This window comes from Podarcis vaucheri (assembly GCF_965113315.1).
Source record: "Podarcis vaucheri genome assembly, chromosome: Z".
NCBI lineage: Eukaryota > Metazoa > Chordata > Lepidosauria > Squamata > Lacertidae > Podarcis > Podarcis vaucheri.
The window spans coordinates 36,359,981-36,382,546 of NC_138758.1; the positions used below are offsets into that span (position 1 = coordinate 36,359,981).

Here is a 22,566-nt window from a genome sequence, read left to right on the forward strand (position 1 = left end):
ACAGCATCTCCAAGAACCATCTGTGGCCCCTTGCCTGCTGCTAGTAGGTTTATTAAATATATACACCCAGCTTGGCCGAGAAGACTCCCTTTGTGCTGAGGTCGAGAGCCTTTGGATGAAAACTTCCCAGGAGGAGATGGGCTCCCTTTGTAAACTTCTTGAAACAAGGTGGCTTTGTCTCTGCATTTCACAAGGATCTGCCTTGCATCTCTCCCCGGGAGTTTCCCAAAGCCTTCACCAGCGATTGCTGAAAGGGAGCTTTATTCCTCCTTGACGGTCCACGCCATCATGGGAACCACCTGAGGGAGAAGGACAGGCGGGATCACAAAACCAGGGAGGGCAGATAAGCATGGCAATTACAAAAGGCTGCCCCGAGGGGTCTAGGCCTCAAAGCCTCACCGCCGTAAAAGGAAAAGACAAGGGACTCACACAAGGAACTCCGGACACCCATCTGGTCACTCAATAGCAGTGGTCAGTTGGCCCTTTGTGGGGTCTCCTTTCTGCCTGAACACCCCTCCCTGTTTCCCCATCATCCAAACTGAGAATGTGGCCATCCAAAAAGACAGGTATGTTTTGTTGGACCCTCGTAACAGAAGATATTGGCTTTTTCTCTTGACTTTTTCCTCTCTGTAGAAAAGGGGGGGAAGAGGAGGTCACCAGGGTGACCTCTTTGGTTATGTGAGATGCTCACTTAGACGCTGACATTATCTGCCCCTCTGCTGCTGTTGGCCCGACAGCCTTTCTGGGTCATGAGACAACCTGCAAAAGTGAGGAGAGAGAGAGAGAGGGAGAGAGAGAGAGAGAGAGAGAGAGATGAACAGGACCAGCCATTCCAAATCTTCATATGAAGTCGTCTTCTACTGAGCGGTTCATTTGTCTCAGTATTGTCTACACTGTCTGGCATCAGCTTTCCAGGGTTTAAGGCAGGGGTCTCTATCAGCCCTATCTAGGCATGTCACTGAGCACTGAACCTAGGATCTTCTGTATAGAAAGCAGATGCTGTACTACAGAGCTACGACCCTTGCTAGGAACAGAGGAAGTGACCTTGTACTGAGCCAAACCCTTGGTCCAAAACATGTGTTCTGTCATTGAATTACTGTCGTCCATCTAAAACTAAAGATTCTAGTCCTCATAGGCCATTGGAAGTGGCATTATATATCTCCAGGATTTCAGGCAGAGAAGTCTTCCAGCCCTACTTTGAGATGTTGGGGGTTGAACCTGGGACTTTCTGCATGTCATGATCTACCACTGAGCTACAGCCCTTCCCCAAATTCTTCCTGCGATTCCTTGTGAGTTAACTTACAAGCCCTTCCTTTTAAGTTCACTAGGTGGTCTTAAGCAAGCCATTCTCAACCTGAATGTATGTCCATTTGCAATGTGAGGACAGTTAACACTGATCTACCTTACAAATCTGTTGTTTAGTTTCCCCAGCTAATTGTGTGGCATGGTTTGGAAACCAAGAACCACTAAATCACTTCTGTACGTATTGCTATGCTTAACTGCATTGCTTCAATTTGTCTTGGGTTGCTTTTAACATTTCTGTCTCTGGCTTAGCATTTAGATTGTAAACCCTTTGGAGGCATTGTCTTTCCTGCTTAGGTTACTTTATAAACTGCCCATTTATGCACGTTCAATAAGTGTGTGACTGTGTATGTGCAACAAACCCAGAAGTGACCCGGAAACGTCATAAAGATGTCCCTGAAACATCACTAAAAGGGTGGAGCTGAGGCAGGGTCATAACAGGTTGTACACAGGCTTTTTCAGTGGGTTTCCATTATACCTGATTTCACCAACATGCATGGTGCCTCAGAATGTAACCCCTGGATAAACGAGGGGCTGCCTGTACTCCATATAAATAGCAATATCTAACTACAGACTGCAAAAAGCTAAGTCTCCATGTTTGTGGCCCCCAAGAACAGGGGCAAAGTATTTTTTCCTAGCACATCTAACTGGTTGGACACACCATCATTTCCTCTTCTGTTTTAATAACCATTCAGAGCAAAAACAATGCTTCCCACTCTCACTCTGCATTGCCTGCTTGCCAATTCTCGCATTGTGACTAAGCCAGTTCAGAAGAGAGGGACAGGAATCATTGTCCTCCCTCTTAATAAGCTCATGGAAACATGGATCCTTCCAGGCAAGGGAAAGGGGAGGAATTTGATTCAGTTCACATTTAAAGTCAAGCCTAACTAATACACATTTTCCAAAAGAATGTGAACAGAAACATTGCTATCCTCTGAAAAGTGCAGTTCTCCAAATTTTGCAATGCCACTCTCCAACCAAGTAATGTAAATAAATGCATATACCAGGGTAGTGTGTGCATGAAAATGCATAGTGAAACAAACATACAAAAATGAATTATTATGAGAAATAGCTTTGCAAAACATCTAGATATCAACCGATTGTCCATCCTTGATGTAAACAATACCCAACGCGCCAACGTTGAATAGCCTGGGGTCCTTCTGTTTTAAATCAGGGATTGTGTCCAAGGGCTCCATTCCCCTTTAGGAAACCTTCTGAGACCATGTGCCAGTGGTGGGTGGGGCTAGAGGCAAAAGTGGGTGAATAAGGAATGTGGAAGCAGGGAAGTAGGGAAGACAAATTCACATGCTGCTCTCTCTGCTCCCCATCCAAACAAGCTAGAGGCAGCGTTAAGGATAAATATACAGTGGTACCTCGGGTAAAAGACGCTTCAGGTTAGAGACGCTTCAGGTTACAGACGCCGCTAACCCAGAAATAGTACCTCGGATTAGGAACTTTGCTTCAGGATGAGAACAGAAATCGTGCGGCAGCAGCGGGAGGCCCCATTAGCTAAAGTGGTGCTTCAGGTTAAGAACAGTTTTAGGTTAAGAATGGACCTCTGGAACGAATTAAGTTCATAATCCAAGGTACCACAGTATTTGAAGGGTGAAAGAGGGCCAGTGAGGAGTGGGCTTGGGGGAAAGAGGTTTGTCCCTGGGGAGAGTTCCCAGGGCTGAACAGAGAGGCCTGGTGGGCTGCATTTGCCCCATAGTCTTGAGGTTTACCCTCCTCCCTTGCTCCTTATTCCATTGCTTAAGCAGTAGTTCTATAACTCTCCAATGGCAGCCGCCAATCCGATGTCATCTTTTTATAGAAAATACTCTCTGTCTTTTCTTTTCTTTCTTTTTTATAATGAAGCCCTGCAGGAAGGCTGCTTGAAACACTTAAATACTTTCCCCCTCCCTCTCTCCCCACCAACCTTTTTTTTAAATAAATAAAAAAGCAAAACGAATATAAAGCAGGCAGCCAACCTAAAAACACAATTTCGCATTTAAGCAACATGCTCAAGGTCACCAGAGTGACTCAGTAGCGTCGGAACGGAAGGCCCCGAATGCATGTGGCCTCCCCTCTTGCCAGGAGTTGAAAGGAAAAGGCCAGATCTGTTCAGGTGCTGAGCTCTGCACAGACCCCCCTGAATTGCTGCGGCACTCTGGTTCAGAGCCACAGGCGCTCTGCAGTGCTCTGGTCAGGATCGATCCTCCAAATGCAAAAGACGAGGAAAAGGCGGAACAGCAGAGGTGGGGGGGAATGAGGAGGGAGGTTCCTACAATTAGCCAACAAGTGGCTGTTTTGTGAGGGATTGTTGTAGATGTGTTTTAAGTGGTTTTCAGAGTGGAAAATGTTAGGCACTAGAGCGATTGACAGACAAAGAGCAGGAAATGCATTAGGTTTTTTTTTATTGGTCTGTTTTGAACACATTTGACATTACTCTATTAAGCAAGTTCGGTTCTGGCCTTTGGGAGACTATTAAAAGAAAGAAGAAAAGGGAGAGGAGGGGAGAGGAAGGCTAGAGGTGGATAAAGCGTAGAAGGGGAGGGGGAAGCAATATTATTCAAACAGGCAAGCGGTAACATAATGGCGGGAGGGACTGGAGCAAACTGTGTCAGCCAGATGGGACCCAAATGCGGATAACACAGGAGAGAATTAGCAAAACCTGGCATTGTCTAGGGGAGAATGGGCGCCACTTTCTCCTTAATAGCTACCTCTATGTGATATAATAATGTCTCATTCAGATGCTGAACCCATCAAGGACAAAAGTCACCAGTAAGGAGCAAAAAAGGAGTTTGTAGGGAACAGGGAATACACACACACACACACACACACGAGAGAGAGAGAGAGAGAGAGAGAGAGAGAGAGAGAGAGAGAAAATTTTCTACTGAAAATCAACAAACCATCGGAACAACTTGACAAAATACACATCTACAGTGGTGCCTCACAAGACGAAAAGAATCCGTTCTGTTATTCTCTTCGTCTAGCAGTTTTTTCGTCTTGCGAAGCAAGCCCATTGACGGATTAGCGGATTAGCGCTATTAGCGGCTTTTAGTGGCTTATCTGCTGATCGGATCAGCTGATAAGCGGCTTAGTGGCTTAGAAAAAGGGGGGGAAAGGGGGAAAAACCAGCAGGAACTCGCAAGACATTGTGGTCTTGCGAAGCAAGCCCATAGGAAATTCGTTTTGCGAAGCACCTCCAAAACGGAAAACTCTTTCGTCTAGCGAGTTTTCCGTCTTGCGAGGCATTCGTCTTGCGGGGCACCACTGTACTGTGAATTACAGGGAACTCAGCTCTTTTGGGCAAAGAGGATGATTTGTGACAGCTATTGGGGGGGGGGCGGACAGATGGATTAAAGAAGAGCTCTGGTGTAGTCTCGACTAGTGGCCCATCTAGTCCAGTAGCCTAGCAGAAGCCTGCAAGGAGGATATTAGTGCAACAGTGTTCTCCCCTCCTGCAATTCACAGCAGCTGGTGTTCAGAGACATTCATGCTATCTTTGACAGTGGAGGGAAAACATAAGAGCCTGGCTGCTGGATCAGGCAAAAGGGGGTCCCATCCAGCATCCTGCTCCAATGGGAGACTTGAAATCAGGATCTAAGCACAACAGCAATGTGCCCCCTCCTGTGGTTTCCAGCGACTGGTATTCATTACTGCCTCCAACTGTGGCTTGTAGATTTCTTTAAGGGCTTTCATCTTCCCCTCCCTCCCACCACCCAATTCAAACTCAGAGGCTCATCTCTACCAGAACTGTTAACTGCATGTGTTCAGAAATGGCCATATTGAGTTAGATGCCTGCTGGGGGAGTGATAGGCAGCAGGTGGGGTCACTGAAAAGAAGAGCTGTGAGCCTTCTAAAGGTCTTGCTGCTGAAACCCCAAGTTCAGATAGACTGCTCCAGCTCAGAAGCTCTTCTTTCCCTGTCTCCTAAACAAAACATAACCTTTCACTGGATGCACAGTCCTATCAGCTGCATCTGGAGAAAGCCACACAGCTTTCCTCCATCCCAGAATGTGCATTTCCTGGATCAGGAGCTCAGTCCAGGGAAAGGTACCATCTGGCATCTCCAGTTGTCTTTCTTTCAAGCAAGCCCCCCGCAGCTGTCCTTTGAAGATAAACTGAAAAAAGAAACATATTTTTAAGCTAATGGATAGAAATTAATTTTGGGTTTAATATTCAAGCAACCAGTAGAAGATAGGAACACATTTCTTTCTGGACAGTCTTCTGCTTCTCAGTGGTGGGTGGGGCCAGAGGCAAAAGTGGGTGAAGCAAGAAGTGCCTTCAACACTCGTCTCTTTCTATCGTCCATCCAGGAAAGTAAAAAAAAAAAAGCATTGGATGGACAATAGAAAGAGATGGGTGTTGAAGGCATTTTGTGCTCCACCCACTTTTGCCTCTGGCCCCACCCACCACTGAGAAGCAGTCCTCAGCCAGGCAAAAACACTCAGGTACAAAAGCAGGGCCAGTGAGGGGTGTGGCCTGGATAAATGGGGTGTGGTCAGAGAGAGAGTTCAAAGGGCCACAGAGAGAGGCCCAGAGCACTGCACCCAGCCCCTGGACTTGCAATATAGATTGGGGCTATGATCTTAGGCAGAAAAATGGAAGCCTCTTTTGCAGAGGAAGAAAACTGGTGAACAATAAGAGGACAAAATCTTGGGACAACGCTAGTCCAATAAGCAAGCACTATTGGTCAGTTGGTGGTTCCCTTTGATATTTAACCTTCAATCAGTTTTAAATTATTGTTGTCTGTCTCATGGCTGAAAGGCAGTGTCAAACGCTACAAAAGACAAAACTGACTGCTATTTGGTTTGGATGGAAATTTCCTAGGGCTGCCATACGTCCAAGAAATTGGACTGTCTGGGAATAGGACTGACAAAATGGCGTCAGGGCGGATTTTTGTCAAATTGGCAAAATGTCCAGGAAAACTCTGATGTATGGCAAGTAGGACGACTAAAAAAGAATTTATTTTTAAATTATTTTTAAAAAATGCTTTAAAAATCCAAAAACAGCCTCAACCAATTTCATGTTTTTCAAAACAAAAGCAGTGCAGGATTCAAATGACTGCAGTGGCTTTCTTTTCTGGGGGAAGCAGCAGCAGCAACCTTTCCTCCAGCACGCAGACGCGGCCTTGGTGAGGTGAGTGCTGGCTCATCATCTCTCCGGTGCCTGCTAAGGAGAGGTTTCCAAGCGGACCTTGCAGCCAACAGTAAAGACTGGGAGGACACTACAGGAGGGCTGGGGGCAACTTTCCAGCAGCCTCTGCCTCCCCTGGTGCACCACCACCAGCAATAACATAGAACTCCTTGCACTTTGCTATAGGGAGAGGTGGGTGTGTAGGAGGGGGCAACAACCCCCCCCACTAACTGTCTCGCCAGGTCAAGCCTCCTCCTCTTCTTCCTCTGCTGACAGGTTGTGGGTGTTTGTGAGTGTGCCAGGAGCTGGTGTGTAGGAGAAGCTCTCATTGGGCACATGCACAGACATGCGCGTGCTGCCAGCCAACCTGCACCCTCCACTACCCAATCTTCCCCACACCGGAAGCCTGAGGCTCCACCTCCCTTGGCATCCAGCGCCGGGTAAACACCCCCCCCCCGGGCTCTTCCAGTACTATGCCTGGCAGGGCAACCCCTCCCCGCCAGTTTGCAGCTCAAAAGCCCCCTCCCCCTTTTGGGAATATGGCAACCCTAACTTTTCCCATCACGATTCCCACAGTACCTCAACTATTGTCTTGTCTTGAAAATTCACTCACACTTTGAAGAGTCTCCCATCAGATTGGACAATGTGAGAAACCCCAGCTGGTGTGGTTGGCAAAATGGGAAGTGAGGTCATTTCATAATTCCCTGTATCCCTATTCCATTATCTAGGGAGCAACTGGAGACTGTTTCCACAATCCCCCCCCCGCATATTTTCAGTTTTTCTCCCACTCATACACATATGCCCCACGTACACATTCTGACATATATTATATTACAGGCACTTATGCATCATGGGATATCAATCTCCCATTCAGAGAGTACTAAACCAGCCCATGAATTGTGACAGAGAGGTACGAGGGGCCCCTCCCTCCCTGGTTAACACACCCATGACATATGAATTTCCACTTTTGTTAAGCAATGGTTAACGGCTACCGGGATGTCTCCTTTCCTCCTCACTTCCTACTGTCATGGCCAGGTGAATAAATTTTGCTGCTGGAGGTGAAAAACAAGATGGCTGGCATTTCAGTTACAGGAGCTGACAGGACTGGTACTGGCTCAGACCCTGCAAGTGTTCCTATTTTCCAGGGATGTCCCTGATTTATAGAAGCCATCCCAGTTTCTTATTCGATCCTGGACTGTCCCAGTTTTCCTTAGGACATTCCTATTTTCATGGGAGAAATGTTGGAGGGTATGGAGTTATCCATCTTCTGAAGGCAATCCTGTACAGTGGTACCTTCGTTCTCAAATGGCTTAGTTGTCAAACAAATAGGCTCCCGAATGCCACAAACCTGGAAGTAAGTGTCGCAGTTTGCGAACGATTTTCGGAAGCCGAACATCCGACACAGCTTCCACTTGAGTTCAGGAAGCTCCTGCAGCCAATTGGAACCTTGGCTTTCAAATGGTTTTGGGAATCGAATGGACTCCCGGAACAGATTAAGTTCGAGAAGCAAGGTACCACTGTATAGGGAAGTTTTTTTAAATGTTTAATATTTTATTGTGCTTTTATATATGTTGGAAGCAGCTCAGAGCGGCTGGGGCAACCCAGTAAGATGTGTGGGGTATAAATAGTAAAGTTATCATTATGGAAATGGACATCCCTATTTTCATGGGAGAAATGTTGGAGGGTATGCTGGCTGAGTGTTATTATAACACTGCTCTCTTCCACACCTGAGGTCAGTAGGTTGGCTTAGAGGGCACAGGCCTGGCAGTCTGGTACACATAGCCTCAACTACAGCGTATTCCTGCCACACCACACACACACTTCTCAGGGCTTGCTGCTTCATTCAGCCCAGTATTAATATTTATATCTGTCTTGTCTCCATAAGAATAGAAGAAGGGCCCTGCTTGATTAGGCCAGTGACCCATCTAGACTAGCATCCTGTTCTCATAGTGGCAACCAGATGCCCCAACAGGAAGCTTAAAAGTAGGACATGAGTGGAATGGCGTTCTCCCCACTTGCGATTCTTAGCAACTGGTATTCAGAAGCATTACTGTCTCCTATGATGGAGGCAGAACATAAAGAAGTGCCTGGCTGCTGGATCAGGCAAAAGACCCATCTATCTGAGCATCCTGTTGCCTCTGGGAAGCCTACATGAAGGACCTGAGTGCAACAGCACTCTCCTCCCCATTTGCTAATCCCAGCAACTGGTATTCAGAGGTAAAAATTATCCCCAACAATAGAGGTAGAACATAAGAACACTGCTGGATCAGGCCAGTGGTCCTTCCAGCCCAATATCTGGTTCTCGCAGTAGCCGATCAGATGCTTCAATGGGAAGCCTGCAAACTGGAATTAAGTGCAACAGCACTCTCCTCCCCACTTGTGATTCCCAGAAAATGGTATTTAGAGGCTTGCTGCCTCTAACAGTGGAGGGAAAACAAAGCTGTCTGTGTCACAGGGGGCCACTAACAGTGGCTCCCCAGAAGTCCTCAGGGGTTGGGCAGGGACATAAGGGGTCAGGTGGTCCCTGAGGTATCCTGGAACCAAGTTGTTAAGGGGCTTGCACCTGTTAATACAAGAACCTTGTACCTGACTTGGTAGCCTATACAAGCTCTTGTGGATGGGGTCCTGATTATGGGGTTCTTCCTAGTCCCAAGCGACCATTTTAACAGCGAGCTTCTGTTTTCCCCACTGAGGAAGGTTGTGAAGATCTCATCTGAGGACTGCTGGAAGATTCTTACAAGGTCCGCTGACCTTTCCCCACCCCAAGGCCATGTGGGCCATCTGCCATTCTGCTCAACACTAAACCAAAAGCCAGAAATGGCAGTTTCTGATTTTGCAAACAAGCAGAAGGTGTCCTGGGATTTCAGAGAGAGCCCTCAAAAGCCAGCCTCATGCGGCTTTATTTTATAGAGGTATTGATTAAAATAAACTAGGGAGACACGTTACATCTTTCCTCAAGGGTCAAGAGTTCAACCACCCAGCTGGTTTTTTACCCCGCCAGCCATGTTTTCAGAAACACTTGATGGCCTTCAGCGTTGGATTGAGGTTTCCCTCCCTCTCGCCTCCATCCCCTCAGAGAAGCTCAGGTCAGTCGATGGAAGGTAGGGGAAAGAGGCCCATGAAGCCTGAGACCACTCTGAGAGGCAAAGTGCTTTAGCCGTGGGGAAAGGGTTTCTTTAAAAAAGAAAAAGAAAATAATAAACCAAATCAATGAAGGTCTACTGTGACATGTTGACCCCTAAGCTACATAGCACTAATAACATGGTTTTTAAGGTGTGGCAGTAAATCCTGTGTGGTGAGTTGAGCTCTCTAAGGTTGCGGGGGGGGGGGGAGTTTTAATAATGCAGCAGATGGCCTAGGATAAGGAAACAGGGGAGCAGAGACTCATGACATTAACTTTTACAAAGATAGCTTTGCAGAAATCATGATGGACACGCCTAGCTTAAGCCCTGAGGCAAAAGCAGTATGGCAAGGCAGAGAGGCCTCTTGCTCTCCCTCTCCCTCTCTGAGTAGAAAGCCTCAGTAATGTCAAATCAGCTGGTTTTGCCCCATAGAGGCCTGTGTCAGCCTACAGTAGAGGCAGAGCTTGTATCTTTGGTTGCAGGAGGCTCAAACCCCAATGCAATGGGCTCTGCGAGGGAGGGTTTTGAACGAGAGCTGGAATGGAAAATTCAGACCCGTTTAAATTTCAACAATATGTTAACAAGATGTGAGTGAGACATATCATGCGTCGACTTGTTTTCTGATTTCATTTGTAGAATGTGATTGTGAAGCAAGCTTTTTAAAAATAAAAACTTGTTAAGAACATAAGAATGTGCGAGATCAGGCCAAAGGGGCCCCGACTAGCCCAGCATACTGTTTGCACAATGACCAGCTGAATGGCCTAATAGAAGTCTCACAAGCAGACCCTGCACTCTTCCCTCTTGCAATTCTAAGCAATGGCACACTGAGGTGAAGTTTTCAATTTAATTTCTCATTTTTCCAATTTTAAATTTGGTTTTCAGCATTTCTACATCAACTTGTATTTTCTTTTTCTTTTTATGAAAGGTCCACGTGAAGTGGTTAGAGTGTCAGACTAGGGTTCAAATCACCACTAGCCCATGTAGCTTGCTTGGGCCATTCAATGCCTCTCAACCTAACCTGCCCCATGGGGTTAAACGAGGAAGAGGGCAGCTATGTCCACCCTGAGCTCCTTACGAGAAAAAGGTGGGTTATAAATACAACAGACAAGTAGATAATAAATAACATTGTTCAACATTTTCAATGCAAATTTCTGCCAACCTACACATCCTTCTATTTCATTGATTTATTTTAATTTTTTAAAAATGTGCCGTATTTTTTGCACCATAACACTCACTTTTTTCCTCCTAAAAAGTAAGGGGAAATGTCTGTGCGTGTTATGGAGGGAATGCCTACGGGTGGCATGCCTACGGATTTTCCTCCTCTAAAAACTACGTGCATGTTATGGTCGAGTGCGTGTTATAAGCGAAAAATACGGTATATAATGTATATAACGCTTGATCGTCGACAGAACTTTTAAGTGGTTTACAAGCTGCAATTTCCCCTAATAGACATATTTTTCCAAAGCCATTTACCCTAAAATAAAGCATTTTCATGTTATTTTCATGGCAGGGGGGATTAATTTTTATGGGCACTTTGCCCCAGTATATACATGTTTAAAAACACATTATTTGGCAGGAAAACCACACTGCAAAATTCAGAGAAGTGCAAATTTCAAAGGATGCCTGAGTTTTGGTCCTTGTTGACATCCGTCTGTCTTGGATGCTCAAGATGTTAACCAAAATGAAGGCAATTGAGAAGTGGAGGGAAAACAAATGTTCTGAGCCCTTTATCACAGACAGAAGGGAGTTCTTCATTGTGAAGCATACACCGTGAATACGTGGTTCTTCTGGATGCTCTCCTTGCCAGAAAAAGGTGTAGTATATTTCTCTGGCAGCCATTTGAAATGAGTCTGGTCTCCTGTAGAGTGGCAACATCAATGATGAGCATTCTCAGTTCATGGTCGATGATGGCCATCTTCCGTGAATCATTGACCTGCAATGGTCCTGACATTCTAGCTATCTAGGCACAAGACAGTTTCTTTCTTTATTTTTTTGCCTGAATCAGTTCAGTCCACTTGTTTAGTGACACTCTGAGTTCCAAGCACCCACTGAAGCAAGTGGACTATGACAGGTCAACACTTTATTTACTGGACACTGTCCAGCTAAAGGTGGGCAGCAACTGACCAGTGAGACATAATAATCTCTCCCACCGATGAAGGCAACCTGTAAAACTGGTACCTTCCACCAATCAGGTTGAACTTACAATTTTCTGCTGGATCTAGCAGCAGCTTTTGATACCATTGATCATGGTATCCTTCTGGAGCTTCTAGAGGAGTTGGGAGCAAGGGGCATTGTTATGCAGTAGTTTTGCTCCTTACTCCTGGGCTATGTCTAGAAAGTAATGCTGGAGGATGAGTGTTCAGAGGCCTGGGCTCTCACCTGTGGGGTACCTCAGAGCTCTGTCCTCTCCCCCATGCTTTTCAATATCTATATGAAGCTGCTGGGAGAGATCATCAGGGAGTTGGGGATGGGTGTTAACCAGTATGCGGGTGATACCCAGCTCTACCTTTCTTTTAAATTGGAATCAGTGGAGGCAGTGATTGTCCTGTGTGAGTGTCTGGAGGTGGGTGGAGGATGGATGGTGGCTAACAGATTGATGGTGGCTAACGCCTAAACCTTTCTATCCCAGTGAAATCACTGAGATCATCTGCAGGAAGGTAGTTGGTCATTCATTTAACAAGAAACTGAGCCTTTCGGGTCATCAGCTCAGTCCTGCAGAATACTCTGCCAGTAGGATTCAGTGTGTGTCTTCTGTATCAACTTTTAAACACCCGCTGAAAACTTTTCTATTTTGCTAGGCCTATTGTGCAGTTTTATGTTTTATTGCTGCAATCTGCTTTGATTTTTTTAATTACTGTACATCCCTTAACAAGTTAGATGTTTCTAAACACATACACCTCTTCCCATCCTCCGTCAAAGTAAGCAAGATACAGTTTAAGGACATATCCCAGTAGAGAAAAACGATTGAGGAGGGTGCAAAGGAAGGGTGATGAAGGGTGTGGCCTAGGGAGAATTTCAAGGGCCAGATAGCAAGCCCTGGAGGGTTGTTTTGGGGCCCCAGACCTGAGGTTCTCCACTCGCCCTTTAAAATAATTACTGCTGTCCTGATACAGAACCTTTAGAGATCAGTTAAAATTACAAAGCAGAATGTGGCACTTTAACAAATCAACCCACAACACTCATTGTCTCAAAGCTCAAATGGATTTAAAGAGAGAGTGTGTGTTAATAGATATTGGTACCAGTTTCATCTCTAGGGAGGAAGTAGCTGCATTTCATCTCTTGGTCTTGACCCTTTAATACGCTCTTTATAACTCTCTGACTCCAAGGGGCTTCCTGCATTTTCAGGGAAGGAGGAGTTAAACACATTGAACACCAAGAAAAATCAAAGGATTATAGGTTTGCAGTTGGAGTGTCCATCTGCCAGTGTCAGAAATAAAAAAAATCCTGAAGTCCCCAGGCCTGATTTTCAATGAGAAGGCTGCTTCATTAGAACTCTCCATTCGGAGAGGCCATTCAGAATATATGCCAACTGTCTGAAAATCTATCTATCTTCTGGTCTCTTAGAATAACTTAAATATAGACACTATTACCATCTGTCTCTGTCTCCTCCTCCTCTTCTGAACCAGGGATGGGGAACTTGTGGACCTCCAAAGTTTTTGTACTATAACTGCCAGCATCCCTGATCATCAGCTATGCTGGCTGAAGCTAATGGAAATTGGAGTCCATCCACATCTGGAGGGCCAGTTTCCTTAGCACTGACTTAGCAGATGGTACAAAGTCCTCTGGAATTATCCAGGCTTGGTATATACAGCAAGACTGTGTCCTTCCTGTTGCCTCTGGCAGATAAGCAGAGATAAATGTTGTGCTTGCCAGATTTCAGGCTCCTGGTTTTCATCTGCCCAAGTTGCTCAGAATACCTTGGTCCCTCCTAGGTATGGATTCAGGTATTCCTGCCTATGGCCCAGCCCTATTCCTTGCACTTACCACCTGCTAAGTTTGGATGTGAGGACAAAGTGGACACAAAAACTGCAACCAGGGCCAGCCCAAGACATTTGGGCACCTGAGGTGGAACCCAAAATGGTCCCACCACTTCCTACCAGGGGATAAGGTGAGGAAAGATCTACATCAGGAACAACTGGGGAAGGAAGACTGACATTGGGACCCGCCGTTCTGGTAGATCCTGCTGCCTGAGGCAGTTGTCTCACCTGGCCTCATGGGTGGGCTGGCCCTGAATGGAATGACTCCCCTTGTGAAAAACTACTGCAGCTATCCTCCTTTTTACATCAGTGAAGTATTATCACTTTTCTCTTTCTCTGGACTCCGTCTGCTTCATTCCACTCATTCTGCTAACATTCTTCACCCCCATATGCAACCTTATCTGTCTGTCTGTCTGTTATATATACAAACACACACTACATATCCACTGCACACTTCTCTCTAGCACTCCCTGCTGGGTGTGGAGGGGCTGTGAGGCCGCCACGGCTCAGCGTTTCCAAAGCTGTTCCCTGCTGAGCCTCGTTCTTTTTGCTCCCCTCCCCCTGCCAGTAATCAAAACAAACACTTCTGAAGATAAAACGAGTTGCAGCGGGCGCTCAAAATAAATAACTAATTTCTCCCTGCATGATCTCAAGGAGCAGGAGAGGCGTGAATAGCGAGGCCCAGTGTTGGTCCGAGCAGAACCCCCCGGAGTGGTAATTCGAAGGATGACAAACATGAGGCAAAGGAAAATGCCGAAAAATGGCTACTCCCCGTGGCCCTTTTGCAAAGGAGCTATTGCAGGGTTTGGAAATAACGAAGCCGTCGATGGGGAGAGGGGATATTTTCTCATTGAGGCTGAGTGAAGTGCCAAACAGGCTACTATTACGGCAGCTTTAAGAGGTGTACGAAAGAAGAGAAAATGGAGTGGTGGGAAAAGGGGGGCAGTGAAAAGAGAGGTGGGGAAAATGAAAATGAGAGGTGGGGTGACTGTGCAAAAAGAGTGAGTGAATTTGAGAGAGGGGATGTGGGGGGGGGTGAGAAGGCGCAGTGGGAATATTTACCTGAGAAAGATTGGCCTTCACGTTATTTATTTATTTATTTCATTTTATTTCCACAACTCATTGCCCCCCCCACTCGCCTCCAAATTTTCGTAATTTCTTGAAATTTCTTAAACCTTTATATGAGAACACATTTAAGGTGTGTGTGCGCACACCCACCCTCCTCCATGATAACCATGAGGGGAGGGGGGGACCAAACACCCCAAAACAAAAGAGAATGTAAAGAAAACAAGATATCTACAGTTGTTGAGATGAGAGAGGGAGAGAGAGAGAGAGAGAGAGAGAGAGAGAGAAATGAAGGAAGGAAGAGCGAGTGAAAATAAAGGCCAGCATCCATAATTTTCTCTGTGGGGCTTTGAGGTAATTGAGCCATTTGGATAAAAATAAGGCAGCAGGCCCCTTAGGTAAAAGGAGCTTTGCAATCCAAGGAGGTTCGAATTATGCGTCTTGTATCACTTTGAATCCCCCCACATCCCCCTCACCCCCTAGTGCTACGCCGAACCACTTTCCTCTTTTCTTCTTATGTGTATTTTTTTTTAAGTACCCTGTCAAAATGTCCTTAGATGAGTACAGAATTTCAGCTGTCACAACTAATTTTGATTCTCCTGAATGCTTGTGTGTGTGTGTGTTGAGAAAGGGGTGTGTGTGTCTGTATGTGCAAGCTCTTGTGAGGAGAAGAGTGTTGTTGAATCAAGATTTCTTTTCTTGTCATATATATATATATATATATATATATATATATGAGAGAAAAAAGATTTACATCAAAAATTTGTTTCTGGGGAGTGTTTAAGGACTGTAATTTCCTCCTCTTTCAATTACCATTTGATGCTGTCTGATTCCCTCAGCTCCCCCCCCCCGAGCTTCATTTTGCCGCTGTTTTTCTTTCCTCACAAAAACGCCGTCAATCTTTCTGTCAGCTTTAAGCTGTCAGCTGCCTAGCTGATCCATTTCAAAAACACCACAGGCCCTGGGGTTGTCAAGAGTGCCCAAATGCCAGATCGTTTTCCTTCCTGATCTTGACGTAATTTTACGGCACACTTGCCTTACAACAGAGTTTCTTGGGGAAGGTGGCATGGAAAACGGCCATGGTTCCCGCTTCAAGTTTCCTGCCTGATGCACATTTGCCCCTCTATATATCTCAGCATGTGTTGCCAACAGTTGTAGCTCTCTTTCTGACATCACATTTACCTCACAAAACAACAAAAGTAACTCGAAGGTGTCTGGTTGCAGCTAGTAGCACATATTATCTACACTACAAATATACAGCTTAACTGTCATGGCTTCCCCCTGCAAAAGATCCTGGGCTCTACTGTTCAGTGAAGGTGCTAAGAATTATGTTTTAGGTCTGTACAAACTCACTCCACTCAGAGTTCAGGGACAGCAAAAAGGGAATGTTTTTTAATTGAGGCCTGGTGTGGAACACAGGAATTTGCCTTCTATTGAGTCAGGCCAGCCCCATGCTGCTCAAAAAAGCAGTGTGGAGCTTGCATGCAGTTTGCCGACCTCCTCTCCCTCAGCTGTAGGGCTGCTGAGGGGGATGTGGAGGGTGGACGCAAGCCCCACGCAGTGCAGCGCCTGCAGGCGCCCGAGCCATTGCATCATTCCCAGGAGAGATGCGTAGTTTGGGCGCACTGCAAGCCCCATGGTAAGTGGTGCCTCCTGGGTGATTGGTGCCCAGTGCACCCCCTGACCCCTAGCTATGCCTCTGTTCTGCCCACTCTCCAGTAGCCACTATGAGCTGCCAAAGGGAGGAGGCTGGCGGCGGTGGCCATGGAGAGGCTCTGCCAGCTCATCCTCCTCCTGAGCTCGACAGCAGCGGTTATGGAGGGGGAAAGTGGGACATTCCTGGATCCAAACAGAAGCTGGGAATTGTTCTGTAAATCCGGGATGTCGAGTAAAAACTGGGGCGGTTGGAGGGTATGAGTTGTGTTGTTATGTATGTTTTTCGTACATGGGTGTTTACTAGTTAATGAAATACCTGTTCTAAATTACTACATTGAATCTAGGACATGGGTAGGCAAACTAAGGCCCAGAATCCGGCCCAATCACCTTCTAAATCTGGTCCGTGGATGGTCCGGGAATCACCGTGTATTTACATGAGTAGAATGTGTCCTTTTATTTAAAATGCATCTGTGTTATTTGTGGGGCATAGGAATTCGTTCATCCCCCCCCCCAAAAAAAAATATATAGTCCGGCCACCCACAAGGTCTGAGGGACAGTGGACTGGCCCACTGCTGAAAAAGTTTGCTGACCCCTGATCTAGGACTTCATTTTCACAACACATTTCCGGGATGAGATGAAATGTGTGCAGGTTTTACAGAATAAGTGAGGGCTCGTCATCCTTTATCACTCTCATATGAGGCAGCTAAGGAACAGACAAGGAAGAAAAGGATTCTGACATATTTATTTATCTTAGTGCCTCCTGGAAATGCCCCCTTTAACTCCATCCATTTCCTCCTCCCTCTCCCCAATTCCTTCTCCTCTCAAGCTTCCTCATCCCCAGAACCCTAAACTGTCTCACCCATCTACCTCCCTCCCAACCATATTTTCTCCCTTCCTCCATACGCCACCTTTATGTCCACCCAATTCCTCCCTTCTCTTCCACCTTGCCATCAGAAAGCTGAAGGTGTCATACACAGAGAGACCCTTCTTCTCTGCAGCAAGGCCTTTCCTTAACCTCTCTTTAAGTTATTTTCTACAAACAAGAGTCCCCTCCTTTTCCTCCTGCTCCCACCCACTCTGCCTTTAGACCCTTAGGAGAAGCCAATGAAAACAGCACGGTGATGGACTAGAGAAAATATAGTTGTTAAATGTTCAGAAAAAGGCAGAAGCCCAAGGTAGTACAGTGGTACCTTGGGTTACATATGCTTCAGGTTACATACGCTTCAGGTTTCAGACTCCGCTAACCCAGAAATATTACCTCGGGTTAAGAACCTTGCTTTAGGATGAGAACAGAAATCGTGTGGCGGTGGTGCAGCAGCAGCAGGAGGCCCCATTAGCTAAAGTGGTGCTTCAGGTTAAGAACAGTTTTAGGTTAAGAACAGACCTCCAGAACGAATTAAGTTCTTAACCTGAGGTACCACTGTATAAGTTCCTCAACTAAGTTTATTCAACATCTGTCAGTGACAACAGCTCACTCATAGGAACACAAGAACCAAACTGACTGGACAACACGATAATAATCCCAAGCATGTTGACAGTTGACAGTTGAAAGAGAATGCGCTTACTTACCATTAGAACGTTTGTCCACCAACGCTTCTACGATTGATTAGAACGTGCCTTGTAACATAAAATGTGTTGAACCCAATATATAACACTCCTCCCCCCAACTTCCTAACAAAAGGAACAAACATAGTCATCAAGGTGTGCTGGCATTTTCCGCTCCCGCTGGGACTGTCATGGTTCCTGTGCTCGAGTGGGTGACCCAGGAGGTTCCGCCAGTACCCAGGAGGTGGGTGACCCACGAGGTTCCTCTGGTACACGCAGTCTGAGTGGGACGGTCAGCAAGGCCGGCTCGGAAGGGGTCACTGCAGATGGAGCCACTGAGGATTCCGGCCTGAAGTCGCCCTGCTGGGATAACTCAGTCACCGGCAACCCGTCTGGTTCCCACCCTGGCCTGAGCACAGAATCTCCTAAAGTACCCATTTCTCTGTCCTCTGTTTTCCACTTGAAGTTCCGTGTTTGGAAGTGCCCTGGCTCTGATCTGGTCAAGGTGTCTCTTCCAAACCAGTCCCTCCTCCAACCCTACATCGTAGGAAACCGGACCTGTACAGGGGGCAATGATACCAGGAACCCAACTGTGTCCGGGCACACAGTTTTGGACATGCCCAGTGTCCCCCGGGGAGAACCCTCTTGGAGCCCCCCACACCACAGTGGATGGTCATTGCTCAAGAGCCCAGTCGGGGTGCATACGATCAAGCAGGGTAGTAAGCCTCCTCCCCATAAGCAACTCCGCTGGGCTCCGGCCAGTCACTGCACTTGGGGTGATGTGTTGGGCCAATAAGAACACTAACTGGAGAGTCCAGTCTCCATGCACTATGCGCCTAAGTGCATCTTTGGTAGTATGGACGATGCATTCAGCTTGGCCGTTAGTAGCTGGGTGAAAAGGAGCGGAACGAATGTGGCGGATTCCATTCTTGGTTACAAATCCTTTGAATTCCGCCGAAGTAAAAGCGGTCCCATTATCACTCACCAGTGTGTCTGGCAAGCCGTGTGTCGCAAATAGCTTCCTGAGCGCATTTATAGTCACTCTAGGGGACACGGTTGAGGTCAGCACCACCTCAAGCCACTTGGACTGAGAATTGACCACTATTAGGAAGTGTTGGCCCTGAAAAGGCCCCATGAAATCCACGTGCACCCGAGACCATGGGGACTGTGTGGACTCCCAGAACTACTGGTGCCTTGGGTGGATCCGGGAGGCATTCATGGTGAGTTCCAGCACCATTTTTTCTAGAAAAAGAGCACAGTTTAAATGTATAGTGTAGATATGTTCAAAGTCTTTGACAAGACCTTGAAAAGACCTTGAACTTGGTGGTTTTTATCCATGTTTATTAATCTTTGCATAAGAAATAAAACTTAACCAGACTGCATAGAATTTTTCTGTGGCTTGAATTTTCTGGTGTGCACAACATCGGCATGTTAGTTGATCCGTTAGTACTAAATCCCAGAGCTATCAATGCCAATTATCATCAAATGAGTGCTCATAGCTATCGTAGGGTTGCCATATTTCAAAAAAGTGACACAAAAGTTCTTTAGTGCTTTTTTTTTTTGCCCAAAGTTGTTGAGCTTTTGAGCTATTTTTAATGAAATTTGCCAAAAACAACACTTCCGACATGGGCTGCCATAGGTCTGGAATTTTCCAGACATTTAAGAGATTTCCATGTGGACACTGTTTATGAGGGCCGAATACGAGCTATGTCAGGGGAGTTCTGGATATATGGCAACCCTTACTCCTTAGTGCAATCATCAGAGGGTGGTTAGAACTTTAGGGCCCAAATCCTGATTGTAATAGTCAAAAATAGAGATGGGGGCCCCTGCAATTTGGAGGTTTGGCAGAGTGGCCTGATTGGTTATCTGCAGTGGAGGCTGGTCCGTTGGGGTGAATGGAGCACTGCGCTGCCAACCTGTCTACCCTCAGCCAGCTCCCAACCAGTTGCCTTCTTTTTTTACATCTCATCCAGGGGTGGACCGGCCTATCGGCTTCCGCCTCCTTAGTCTCAGTGTTGCTCACTAGGGAGGAGATGTGGACCAAACTAGAATTAGTTGGCTCCTCCCTCTCATTGGCTCTGGCTTCACCTACTGTTTGGGCTCCCTGTTTTCCACCCTAGCAGTTGACATAGGCACCAACCACCACTATTTATCCGACATGCTTTGTGAAAGACATAGGGCTTTTTTTCAGGTGGAGCTTACAGGAGCTTAACTCCAGCACCTCTCAGGTTGATGCCACTGCAGTGGCATAGCGTGGGGGGTGCAGAGGGGGCCGGCCGCACCGGGTGCAACATCTGGGGGTTAGGGTTAGGGGGCGCAAATCCATGGGTTAGGGGGCGCAAATTACTTGCCTTGCCCCAGGTGCTGACAACCCACGCTACGCCACTGCGCCATTGCCATTCTAAGAGAACAAGGGAGGAGTTCATGGCGACCGTTGGCACCTCTTTTTCTAGAAAAATAGCACTGAAAAGACCTGTAGGGAAAAATGTTGAACCAATGGGCAACTCCATGAATGTTGGAAGACTTAGGCAATGATGGCCACCAACCTAGATACGTTTCCAGTACGTTTCTGAGAACAATTCAAAGGGTTGGTGTTGAGCATGGGTAGGCAAACTAAGGCCCCGGGCCAGATCCGGCCCAATCGCCTTCTAAATCTGGCCCATGGACAGCCCAGGACTCAGCATGTTTTTACATGAGTAGAATGTGTCCTTTTATTTAAAATGCATCTCTGGGTTATTTGTGGGGCATAGAGAATTCGTTCATCCCCCCCCCCATATTGTCCGGAGCCCCACAAGGTCTGAGGGAGAGTGGACCAGCCCCTGCTGAAAAAGTTTGCTGACCCCTGGACTAGAGTGTTGGACCTTGGGAGACCAGGCTAAATTTGTGTAAATAAACCCATATATCCTTAAACACTAGTATCCACCATCCCTGCTTCCAAGGAAACTGAACATGGCATAAGCACCTGGAACCCTTGGAATTCTGCGCAGCTCAGTGACTTGGGCAGCACGCAACAATATTGTTCTTCTCATTGTTGTTTAAATTATCTGAATATAAAATGTTAATCCAAAAGTTGCAACAAGTCTGAGCCCTGCAGCTGGCATAAACATTATTTAAATTATACAAATATAAAACGTGACTCGAAAGTTGGAGTTCTGCAGGTTGCATACATCATCATCATCAAAATACAAAAGGTGACTGAAAACGCTGCAACAGGCCTGAGTCCTGCAGCTGCCCTGAATCATGCAAACAGAAACGTAGTCAACGTTAAAACTAGATTAAAAAACAAACCCGCAACAGGTGTGCTTTTTGATCACCGCAAATATGCACAGTACATATTGTATTACTCTTTAAGGCTCCTCCCCGTCCCGTCTCCTCCTCTCCTAGGCTCCTCCCATCTGGGCCTTTCCTGAGGAGCCACGCGGAGCCCGCCCCTGGCCACGTGACCCCCTCCTCCTCCCGCCTGCCTCCCCCGGAAGCAGAGGTTCGCTCGGCTAGCGCCGCGCCTCTTTCCCGGCCTGTCTCTCCTCTCCCTGGCTGCCCCTCCCTCCTTCTACTTCCTGTCTCGGGCGGAAGCGAGGGGCGGGATTTCCCTTTCCGGGTACGGGTCCCCAGGCGGAGAGAGAAAGAGGGAGAGGGAGAAGGGGGGGAGGGAGAGGAAGGCGAAGCGAGATTGAGCCCCCGGGCGCTGGACGGAGGAGAGGCTGAGTGAGTGAGCGGCCGGCGGGGGGAGGCCCAGGAGGAAGGAGGAGGCCCAGGAGGAAGGAGGAGGCCGAGGCGGCGGCGGGAGGAGGCCTGGGCCGAGGCGGCGGCGGCGGCGCGCGCGTCATGGCGGAGCTGGCTCTGGGGCCGAGCGCGGCACCCGCGGGGGCGGGGAAGAGCGAGGGCTTCGTCGACGCGCTGCACCGCGTCCGCCAGGTAAGAGCGGGTGGGTGGGGGCGAAGGCCGCATGGCAGACAGCGAAGAGGGCCCGGCCTGGCCCCTCGCCACCCCGCGCGCCTCGGCCTTGGCAGCAGGAGGAGGCAGCATATGGAGAAGTGGGGAAGGGTAGCCCCTCGGGCCTCCTCCTGGGGTGTGTGGGAGGAAGGGAGGCCGGCGCGGGGAGGCGTTTCTGGTCCTTTCCAGGGGTCTGCCCCGAACTGCATCCCATCCAGGGGCCATAGCGTGGCGCGCGAGACAACTTCCCGAGTTATCTGGCGTGGGTCGAACTCAGTGTTGCCTGCACTGGCAGGCAGAGGCTGTCCAGCGTTTCATGCGGATTGGTGTGTGTGTGTTGGGGGAAAACTCGACGGCCCTGTGTAAAGGAAACGTTCCTACCACTGAACTGTGGCCGCTTTTCCCAAAGGAGGCCGACTGCGTTGCCTACACTGGCAGGCAGTGGCACTTGAAGGGCTTTCAGGCAGGGACCTTTCGCAATCCCACCTGGAGATGGGGGAATGGAGTCACCAAGCCACAGTTCTGTCTCTTAAAGAGGAAAGCTAGGTTCTAGTCCTTGTGGTTCTGAATAAAGGGATGAGTTAAGTGGGGGTATGAGAAAGCTGTCTTATACCAAGTAAGAACGTTGTCCTGTTTAGCTTAGTCGGCTGGGATGTAGGCTAAGCCAGGCCAGGAGGAGGAGTAGGCATATGGAAGGTGGGCCCATCACAACTCCTCCTGGGAGAAGGGATGCCATTGTGGGAAAGGGTGTGTGTCAAGTGTGGGGAGACAATTTTCCCCATGGGACAGAATGAGGCATAAGGTAACTTCCTGAGTTGGAACATTGGAGTCTGTTTATCTCAGTGC

General features: G+C 47.5%; 1 protein-coding gene and 1 long non-coding RNA gene across 9 annotated transcripts in view; one reads left to right on the top strand and one right to left on the bottom strand.

Annotated features, from left to right (window-relative positions):
- Positions 1-21: 21 nt before the first annotated feature.
- LOC309523520 lies at positions 22-18,989 on the bottom strand. Of its 5 annotated transcripts, none has more exons than XR_014215433.1 (3): positions 11,323-18,989; positions 692-759; positions 22-299 (listed from the first exon to the last, which is right to left on the bottom strand). It is a non-coding gene; the product is annotated as an uncharacterized lncRNA (long non-coding RNA). The 5 variants fall into 5 exon arrangements; XR_014215435.1 differs by having other exon boundaries at positions 11,312-18,989; XR_014215436.1 differs by having other exon boundaries at positions 430-759; positions 11,312-18,989.
- Positions 18,990-21,377: 2,388 nt separating this feature from the next.
- Positions 21,378-22,566, top strand: part of FUBP3 (far upstream element binding protein 3) — a 61,013-nt gene continuing 59,824 nt past the window's right edge. For 2 of the 4 annotated variants that reach the window (XM_082207363.1, XM_082207366.1), the window contains exon 1: positions 21,378-21,492. Coding sequence is in view for 2 of the 4 variants with exons in the window: in XM_082207359.1 (XP_082063485.1) it covers positions 21,613-21,702 (90 nt within the window). In the remaining 2 variants the exon portion in view is untranslated. Of the gene's footprint in view, positions 21,493-21,562; positions 21,703-22,566 lie in introns of those variants that run through there. The other 2 variants (XM_082207359.1, XM_082207360.1) reach the window with 1 other exon arrangement.